Raw genomic sequence first — 10392 nt, 5'->3', positions numbered from 1 at the left:
GGCTGCTTAATTTTCCGCCATTTGCCCATTTCGGAGTCCACACTGAAGGCGAACCACAAAGCGTATGTGACCAGGAGATGGAGGATGGGGAGGAGGTGGAGGAGGAGGAGTAACCATGGAGATCTCGTGCAGCTGATAAATGGAACCGAGTCCACAGATGAAGTCGTCTCCGGGTCCCGAACATACACAATTTAATTAAAGATGCGACTACCGGGCTACAGCCGCAGAGCAATCGATTGCAACCTATCGAGGATCGATCGTTGATTGCCAATCGCCGATAAATCCATGAACATGACTGATAAACGAGGAAGGTGGAAAAACGATGGACCCTACTCCCAGGTACAGCCTCCTCCTGCTCCTCCTCCTTGTCTTCCCGTGCAATCGTCTTCGAAGCCTGACCTTGAGCCCCCAACTAATGAAGATCTCTAGAGGTGCCGTTGCCGTGTTCGTTGCCCGTCCCCAGACCGTTGCATAATTCATTTTCAATTTATATGCCATAAAAGCGATAATGGCCGCAATTAAGTTCGTGTTCCTTTGATAATTTTCCACATTTACGCGGCCATTAAAATGATTCCAGCCGCATTTTTCTACCACTCCTCCTTCTCCATTATCAGCGCGGCGCTCTTCTCATTTCCATTTCTGGACAGGCTGCGGTTCCCCTCCCTTCCCCCTCGCTTATCGGGGGCCAAAAGAGAGAGAGTGGAAGATATGGATGGAAAGCATCTTTGGGGGGAATATGCATATAGAGTCGTAATCGTAGTCGTAGTCCTACCTTTTAGGGTAGTGGTAGGTTGTGGCCCTCTGAGGTGTTAATTAGCATTATCTTAATGCACGTTCCGGCACACAGTTCAAATTGAATTATACATAATAATTTGTTCGCCGCTCTTTAAAGTGCAACTTAATGTTCTTCGAGTGGACAGGCAGGCAGGCCCGGCCCTCTAGCAGGGACTCCGCAATGGCTGCCGTCTCGGACGGTGAGTGGTGACCCCCAGATATATAGATATCCCCACCCAACTCATACCATACCACACCATCCCATTCCGTGGAGCGGAGTGTACACCCAGCCTTCCAAGCTCGTGTTAAACGCTCATTAATCACATTAGATATGCATTAACTCAGGACGGTATCCAACGGAATAGCCAAGGAGGGAGGACGACAGAGATAGATATGTATGTAGCTCTATCTCAGCTTTGAGTGGGCCTCATTGAAAAGTGTTTGGGTGGGAGTCAGTCCCATTCCTATTGAATAGTTTGATGAAGAACTTTGGAACAGAAGATTGGAGACACCTTTCCCACCCATATTTTCAGAAATTTGACTCAGAATATAGCTAAGGAAACTTCGAACAATGGAATTAAAGTCGTTTTAAAAAACAATCGAAATATTAACGGATACTTTCCATCACAACAAGATTTTTTATAGTTATCTTTTAAGTTGTAGCTCCAGAAAATGTAGCCAAAGAAATCTTAACATCCACTGGACCTTTCTTTGATCAGATCGGGGTCACTGTTTCGGTTAAAAAAGGAAAATAATAACAAATCTCTGATTTTTAGCCAGCAATCTTAAATTGAACGATTTTAGTCTACCTGATTTACGAATTATCCCTTTAAAACAGTGACCAGATCGGGGTCACCTTTCCAGTTACCATAATACCCACAAGTAGCCCTAAAATCAATATTCCTAGCCACTTTTTCAGCAAGAGCTTGTTTTTCTTTTTCCTTATCCCGAGCCGGAGAGCCTTATGCATATTCAGCATTTGTCTGTGGCCTAAGGAATCCCTTCACATCCCCCAATAACCGTCAACCGATTCGACCATTTATCCAGCCAACCGTTTCCACCCACACCCACCCCCAAGAGCAAATAACAAAAACACCCGCACAGGCCGACGAGTGCGCGTGCGAGGGAGAGTGCGATATAGAGTGCGTTGCTGTATTGGTGCTTATCTATGTGAGAGGCTCTCTATGCTTCGCGGGAGAGTGAGAGTGTGTGAAAGAGGCGGAGCCAAGTGGCAGCATAATGAAAACATTACTGTTGTTGTTGGGCCCACTCGGCCAGGGTTGATGTTTCCGGGGTAACAAGGGGAACGGAACTCTGGGAAGCCTGGACAAAAGGATGTACCCAAAACATAACCATAATTCCCACCATTCAAACGAAGAACACAAAACCAACAAAGAGAACCGAACAAAGTCAGAGGAGATGAAGGAACTCCAGCCATGATGCACGCGCAGAGAGCGAAACAGAAAGCTGCAGCTATCTCGCTCTCCGGAGTGCGCGTGAGAGGAGCTGAATGAGAGCACGATGCTCAATTTGGCGTTGTATTTGAGCATTTCAGTTTATATTCTTAAATTTTTCAATCACTATTAAGCTACTTTTAAGCTAGAGCTATACAAAATATATATTTTCCTTTATTATTTAACACACAAAAATATGAATATTAATTACATTCAACTCTCAGTCGGTGTCCTATGTGGAATTGAATCTATCAGTCATCAATTTTAGGTTTCAGTTTTGGGAAGGAACATAGGACAAGGGGTATAGAAACTTCCATACTCAATACCCTGCAACCGGCAAGCGTACCACATGAGGGAGGAGTTAACATTTTGCCTCTCCCTCTCTCTCTAGCTGCTGGCTCTCGCGAACTCATTGTGGAACGCAAAACTGAGCTCTCTCCGAACAAATGGCAGCAAAGCAACGCAACGCAGCGACAGCGACGCCAGCTGCGATCTCGACGGCTGTGGAAATGTATAAAACTTGTATCTTGTATCTCACAAATTTTTCGGCCGCGGACAAGGAAACACAGAAATATGTCGAATATTTTTGTAAATTCAGAAAAGTAGTTCCAATAAAAACTATCCATCTAAAAATTAATACAAATTGGAACAAAAGTTGATTGAGAATTTGTAGAATCGCTCACTCGCTCGTCCGCGGCCCCACGACACGACTGTCTGTTCTTTTTTGTGTGTGACTGTGTGCCAGTGCCTAAAAAATATAGTGTAAAAATAAAACCGCTATTCCAGTGATTATCCCAGATAATGACCCAATTGTTCAGAGAATAACCACCCCAAGGAGATACATACATTTATAAGCAGAAAGAGGAGAGGAGAGGAGGACGGACCTGCTACGGCTATATTCTATAGCCACGACCAAGACGTCTGGACCGGGGGCCGCCATTATGCTGGTGCCGTCGGACATGATCGCGGCACAATCCAAAATGGTCTACCAGATGAACAAATACTGCGCGGATCGGGTGCAGGTGCGGAAGGCGCAGATTCACAAACAGATCCAGGAGGTGTGCCGCATCGTCCAGGACGTCCTCAAGGAGGTGGAGGTGCAGGAGCCGCGCTTCATATCCTCCTTGAACGACTACAACGGTCGCTTCGAGGGCCTCGAGGTCATCTCGCCCACGGAATTCGAGATCATCATCTACCTCAACCAGATGGGGGTCCTCAACTTTGTGGACGACGGCACCCTGCCCGGCTGTGCCGTGCTGAAGCTAAGCGACGGCCGCAAGCGCTCCATGTCGCTGTGGGTGGAGTTCATCACGGCCTCCGGCTATCTGTCGGCCAGAAAGATCCGCTCCCGCTTCCAGACGCTGGTGGCGCAGGCCTGCGACAAGTGTGCCTACCGTGACATTGTCAAAATGATCGCCGACACCACGGAGGTGAAGCTGAGGATCAGGGAGCGCATCATTGTCCAGATAACGCCCGCCTTCAAGTGCGCCGGCCTCTGGCCGCGCTCCGCCTCCCACTGGCCGCTGCCGGGCATACCCTGGCCGCATCCCAATATCGTTGCAGAGGTTAAGACTGAGGGCTTCGACATGCTCTCCAAGGAGTGCATCGCCCTCCAGGGCAAGAACTCTGCCATGGAGGGCGACGCCTGGGTGCTGAGCTTCACCGACGCCGAGAATCGTCTCCTGCAAGGTGAGTTAACTCCTCTGTTTCTGCTCTGTTCTTATCCATCACGATCGCACGGAAAGCCATTACACGGCAGTAAATTATCCGCCAGAAATCAGTAGAGAACTCAACTCCCCGTGCGGTGAGCTCCCTGTTCTATGTCGCCAGTCCCCCAATCTCGCATCGGTAATCAGTGACACACTTAAATGGAATTGATTTATTCCCAACAAATCAGCGACTCCTCCAGCTTGGTATGCCCGTAATTGATTGTAAATTAACCACGAAACTGTCCGGCTGGTGGAGATTGAGGAATGAAGTTTGGCCGGGAGATCGTTTCGTTAGATCGGAAATGTTTTAAAAGCAGAACGGGACATTGTTTGGGGGAAATATCAATTCATAGTAACGTTTAAGTCTACTTGGACCCATGAGTCTGTAAATCAAGTTGGTAACAGTTCCTGAGGAGCGTTTTGCTGATCTACTGAAGATCACCAAGTTAATTTCTGTAAAGGGACCCGTTATGCGGAGTATTTGTCATCAGAGATACTTGTCAATTACTGAGATCACATTGTTCAAGAGATCCATCTGAAATCATCTCAAAACTAAAATAATTCGATAGTCTTTCGCTTGCGAATGGCGTCCGTCTACTGGAGATCAGTTAAGATCAATTGATTCGCTCTCTAAGATCAATATGATATGATATAGGGGGTCTTTTGAAGGCAGCCCCCGGAATGACGATCGTTTAGACGGGGTCCAGTCATCGAGTCGATGACTGGCCACCGGTGCCCAACGAGACATCTGATTATTGGGGGCCCCAGATATGATATGAGATACGATTCAGCGACGCCTGGTTTGGGTACGATCATAAATCTGTTGTTCGATCCGATCGGCCAGACCGGAGAAAAAGAGTTCGTTCGGGGAGTTTGGACAGCTCCATGCGACCACCGCCTCCGTCTCCGCCTCCACCTCCACCACCACCTCCGTGTGTCTCCCAGGTTCCGCTCCGACCGCAGCGCGACAACGCCACACAAATCTGCTGATCCCCGAGAGATAAGCGCAGTCTCAGAGGCCCCCGGACCCCACCGTTTTGGAGGAAAACGGGTTTCCATATGAACAATGCCAATGGATGGGCCATAAATAAATTTCTAAACGATTTTATAAATATTTTAAATCTCGGCGATTAGATAAAGTCAACAAATAAATAAAACAACAGCGCGCGTTGGCCAGAAAGAAGAGTAAGAAGACGAAGAAAACGCGAAAACAGAGAAGAGAGAAGCGGGAGGACAGTGGGACAGAGAGGAGATGGACAGCAAAGCAAGGCAAGAGCTAAGACAAAAAGAAATGGGAAAAAAACCAAAACAAAAACGAAAATTAAACCAAAAACCGAAACAGAAACCAAAATCGAAATCAATTCTGGGTCTGGGACTGGGGGCCCCTGACAACGATCTCCAATCTACAATCCGTGCCCCTTCATCTTCATCTTCCTCTACTTCTACCTATCCCTGATCTTCGATCTCTGATCGATATTGAGCCGGCTTGTTCCCCCGCGTGTTTGTCATTTCATTGAATGCTCCCCCTGCCATTTGGATTTGGAGTAACTTTCCTCGGAAAAAGGCCACGATATCAGGTATCGATTGATGGGGGATCCGCTCCAATCCAATCCAATCCGATACGATGCGATCCATGACTATAATTAGCACTGTCACTTGTACACTAAATTAGCCTCCACTTGACATCGACTCGATTCTACAGTACCTCCGAAATGTTTGTTTGTCGAGTGCCAATACTCGTATTGTGGCAATATCGTTCAATATTGATTAGGCTAAAATTTTAAACGGAACTCGGAGCACTCCTCCACTCTATAGGAGCCCGGGAGTCTTCAGGCTGGAGAGAGAGGCAGACGTGATTATCGGGCAAGAGCCGAGATTAGCCCGGTTGACATGGTGCCAACGTAGTCATGATTTATGTGTTTCCAACATACTTGGCCATAATAAATTTGGAATCGTACATACTATACATACATATAAACGTCATATATTCGTAGCACTTGCTCCAAGAAGTACACGAAATTGAAAACAAACTACGAATAAATGGTTGAAGGGTTGATCAATCAAAGTCAAAGTCCTTCTCTAAGCAATCTAAAAAGAAGAACCCTGATTGTTTGCCAGAATAAACTCTAACTAAGAAAAGTCCATCAGGATGGGAAGAAGATAAACCAATTTCACTTGGAGTAACTCGTAGTTGAGTACTGGAATGTCCGGACCAATCTGAGCTGTAGCTTGTTGATCCTTAGATTTTTAGAGCTAAAAGGTAACAATCCACCTGGGTTGGTCTAATGGCAAAGAAGACCTCTCTCTAATCTGTGACATGAATAAGTGGACAGATCCCAACTAAAAGATATCCCACGATCCATCATGAATGCCATATCTGACAGAACATAAACGATTTGTGGCAATAACAATAGTATTTCATTCCATATTAATGCTAGAATAAGACGCCCATCACCATCAATCCTCACATATGTAGATACTCCAATGCTAATCGAATCGCTTTCCCATATTTTTACCCAATTCTAGGGGCCAGTCGGCGTCGCTGCTTGAGCATATTGAAGACGCTACGAGACCGTCATCTGGATTTGCCCGGTAATCCGGTGACATCGTATCATCTGAAGACGCTGCTGCTGTACGAGTGCGAGAAGCATCCACGGGAGATGGAGTGGGAGGAGAACTGCATCGCCGATCGCATCAATGGCATCTTCCTGCAGCTGATCTCGTGCCTGCAGTGCCGTCGCTGTCCGCACTACTTCCTGCCCAATATGGATCTGTTCAAGGGCAAGTCGCCCGGTGCCCTGGAGAACGCCGCCAAGCAGGTCTGGCGTCTTACGCGCATCATGCTGACCAATGTCCGATGCCTGGAGGAGCTGTAGGGGGGGTAAACGCACACACACACAGCTGTAGTAGCATCAGCATCATCCGCAGTCCCACCAGATCCTCCAACCTCCAGGCTCCGCTGGGAATTCTTTTATTTTTGTTTTTGTGGACTCAAATATTTTAGTTTTTTTGTTTAGTTTTGAGAGGAGCGTTGAACAAAGGATCCCAAAGGAGCCAGGAGCTAGGGATGCGGAGCAGTCCAGAGCAGTCGGAGGAAGGAAGGAAGGAATGGAGAGCATTGGAGCAGTGAAATTGTAACCCAAATACTATTTGATATTTCGCTAGATCGTAAATAAGTTTAGGTGCTTTCGAAAAGTATACGCCGCTTACAGAGTTTCCTACAATTAGAGCCTATGACTAGGGTTACCGCATACACACACACACACGCACACACACACAAACACAAACACACACACGCTCAAACTACGAGTATCATCTCTAGGGCGGCAGCCAGAGTTGCCAGCATACTATACGAGTAAACATACAATATATATATTTTTTTTTGAGGTCCATTGCTAGCAAAGTGCAGAGCAAAATTAGCTAAAATTAAACATTAGGTCGGATGATACGAAAGCAAGAAAGAAGAACTATGGAGGAGTATTTTTTGATTGGTCATAAATTATTTATTCTATGTTTTTGCCTTTTTCTTGTGAGTTTAGTCAATAAAATTTAAGTTTTTCATTGAAAATATCTTTTGTCTACTTCTCTTTTACGGTGGAAGGTACTGCAGATATGTATTTTGTACATATCTGGGCGAAGGTAAGGTAAGAATGGTTAAGGTATTTCAAAATAAGATACATATGATTCCATAGTCAGTTCCAAAGGCGATAAGTAGTGCTTGATCTTGGACGTAATTTATCGAACATTATTTGGATATCAATTCCATTTTTCTTTCTCAAGTTTGATATACGATTATATTCGATATGATTGGGTGTCATTAATAATACAATCTATTAAGTCTCTGCCGTTTCTACTACACATTATTCCATTTGATCTATAAAGGGCTTTCTTGGGAAGTATTTCGGTATGCTCCTTAAACGTTTCTGCTCCCCTGATTGTACAGGTTTGTTTGATGTTTTGCCGGTATCGATAGGCGCACACACGATTTCGATTGCTGCCGATGACTATGGAAAATGTCAACGATTGACATTTGGTTGGACGTTGACATGTTGCGCATTTTAATGGCGAATTAACAGCAATTCTGCGGACAGCTTACAATCCCAATAAACTTAACATAATTTGTGGCAGAAAATCCCTCTGAGCCGGACTCCGACTCCGACTCTGTCTCTGACTCGCATGGACGATCGATGGTCGGATGCGGGCACATACAACATTTTGATCACGTGTCAGGTTCGCTTTTCGAGCGACAGACATAACATTCAAATTAAATTTTATGTCATTCATAAATTAAATAATTTCATTTTTTGCCATGCATTGTTTTTGATGTTGTTTCAATTTCAGTTTCGGTGTTTTATTGGTTTTTTTGGTTTGCTGTCTGTCTTGTGCTTTTGCGGCTTTCCATTATTTTTTGGCTTAATTTATACTTTTTTGTGGCCCTCGTTGATTTATGCATATGCGGCTTTTGTATTTCATTGCTGTAAATTACTCTGCAAATGACAATTGCAAAGGTACGAGTAGTACGGAAGAGCAAGGTAAATAGGGCTAGACGCACCTGGAAATACCCTATCAAAGTCAAGGATCGGTCAACCCAATCATCATACGATCAAAGATTACCCTCTGTAATCCCAATAAACTATGCTAAACCGCTTAGCAGTAGATGCCTATAGATGTATCTGTATTTCAAGGATGTTTCTAAGGGAGAAATTCCTCCCGAAAATATCAAAACTATTTGATTTCTCGACGGCAGATCGGAACTGTGGATTCGTGTGGGCGATGGGCTCCATTTATGCCGCCGGCGGTTTCGAATATCAACTCGATTTGATTTTGATTTTGGGTTTGGGTTTGTTGCCCGCCTAGTTGCGCTTTTAATGAGTTGTGTTTTATTGGCTTTGATTTGCATTTTGATTCGCCCGAATTAGAATTTATTATTTGTTGTGCTCTGGCGATGGGCCGTGTGCGTGTGCGTGCTTCTTCGTATTTGATGATATTTTGGACATTTTTGTGACCACTTGTTTCATTGAGAGACGATATTGTTTGATACGCCGCTTCCCACACAAATTAAACAATAATTAATATTTAATAAACGATAATTTGGCAAACGGTTCAAGTTGTTCCGCTTGCGCTTCACATAACCTCACTATGACGGCACTGCCAACACCAAATGTGACCTTTCGGCGTCTTATTCTTTTATTCTATACACATCTCTCTCGGTCTGTTGATCTACATTTTTAAAATAAATAAATAATAATTTGGCAATCGATTTCCGCTCTTCCCCTGCACTTAACCCTACTTTTGACGGCATTGCCAACACTAAATGTCATTCTTTCGCTTCTCGTTCTCATTCTCCCTCTTTGAATTGTTGTTCCCCACTTTTGGTGGTTCTTTTGCTTAATGAATTTCGTTTCCATGCAATTTATATTCATTTTAATGGCCGCAAAAGCAAATTTTATGAACATCTCATAATCACATTTTAAACACACAATTTGTTATGCCATCCCCACTGCCACCCCAGCCCCTGTGGATACCCCATCACCCACTCAGATATGCATATGGCAGAGTAATTAAAGATATTCATTTTTATTTCCACACCACATTATGGCAGTACCAAATGGGAGAAGAGCGCACGTATGAATATTCAAATCATGATTTTAACTTAACTTATTTATAGAGGCTGTACTTTTAGCAGCAGCAAAGTCACAGGCTCGGTTTTTTTCAAGCGTTAAAAGTAAATATCTGCATATATTTGTGGGTCCTAGATATGTACATAGATTGGAAGCTGCTTTCATTGGATTTATCGATACAACCTTTTCTCAGGGATCGCGCTCTATCAATGGACCAATCGATAAACTGTCGATATCCAACCATGTATGCTGTGCTCTGTACTCTCAATCGCATGACAAATTTGGAGTGCACGTACACATATATCCATAGATTATACCACATATGGATATGGATATCGTGGCTTGCATTCGGATTTGCATTCCATTCCTTCTGAGACTGCTCTTCTGCACGCCTGTCAGCCAGCATGTTGCTGCCTCCTTGCTGCCTTGTCCTCCTCTGCTGCTGCTGCCTCACAATTTGAGAGCAAAATCAAAACAAATGTTTTATTTAAATGGTTAATTTGATCAGCTCCAGTCGGCCGACCGCTGGCCGGTCTCGCATCTGTGGCCTTGTTGGCTTGTTGCAAAACGGCCAAATGAGCAGCTTACAAGGAGATGATGAGGCCCGAGGTACACAAATGGGGAACAAATGGCGCTGGGGCAGGCACTGGGGCACTCCACTGCTGCCAAATCGTGAGAATTGCATTTGGAATCCCACTAACCGGAGCGGAGCGGATCGGATCGGATGGGATCGAGCCTGGCTGTGGGGATTTTAATTTGCTGACTTCAATCAAACTGCAACAAGGTGGAGACGTCTCGAGGCAGGAGAAGGAGTTGAGTGCTGATGTTGTGCCT

The 10392-nt window shown here is 44.8% G+C and overlaps 1 protein-coding gene across 1 annotated transcript; it reads left to right on the top strand.

The window, feature by feature from the left end:
- Positions 1–2677: 2677 nt before the first annotated feature.
- mab-21 (nucleotidyltransferase mab-21) lies at positions 2678–7192 on the top strand. The gene is made up of 2 exons (XM_001354812.3): positions 2678–3917; positions 6464–7192. The coding sequence occupies exons 1-2, from the start codon at positions 3170–3172 to the stop codon at positions 6811–6813; spliced, it is 1098 nt and encodes a 365-aa protein (XP_001354848.1). The 5' UTR covers positions 2678–3169; the 3' UTR covers positions 6814–7192.
- The last annotated feature ends 3200 nt before the right edge of the window (positions 7193–10392 follow it).

This window comes from Drosophila pseudoobscura, chromosome X (assembly GCF_009870125.1).
Source record: "Drosophila pseudoobscura strain MV-25-SWS-2005 chromosome X, UCI_Dpse_MV25, whole genome shotgun sequence".
NCBI lineage: Eukaryota > Metazoa > Arthropoda > Insecta > Diptera > Drosophilidae > Drosophila > Drosophila pseudoobscura.
This window is presented reverse-complemented; position numbering and strand designations above follow the sequence as displayed.

Coding starts and splice junctions, on each gene's coding strand:
- mab-21 (XM_001354812.3), top strand. CDS start 3,170: ATGCTGGTGCCGTCGGACATGATCGCGGCACAATCCAAAATGGTCTAC. Junction 3,918..6,463: donor CGAGAATCGTCTCCTGCAAG/GTGAGTTAACTC, acceptor ACCCAATTCTAG/GGGCCAGTCGGCGTCGCTGC.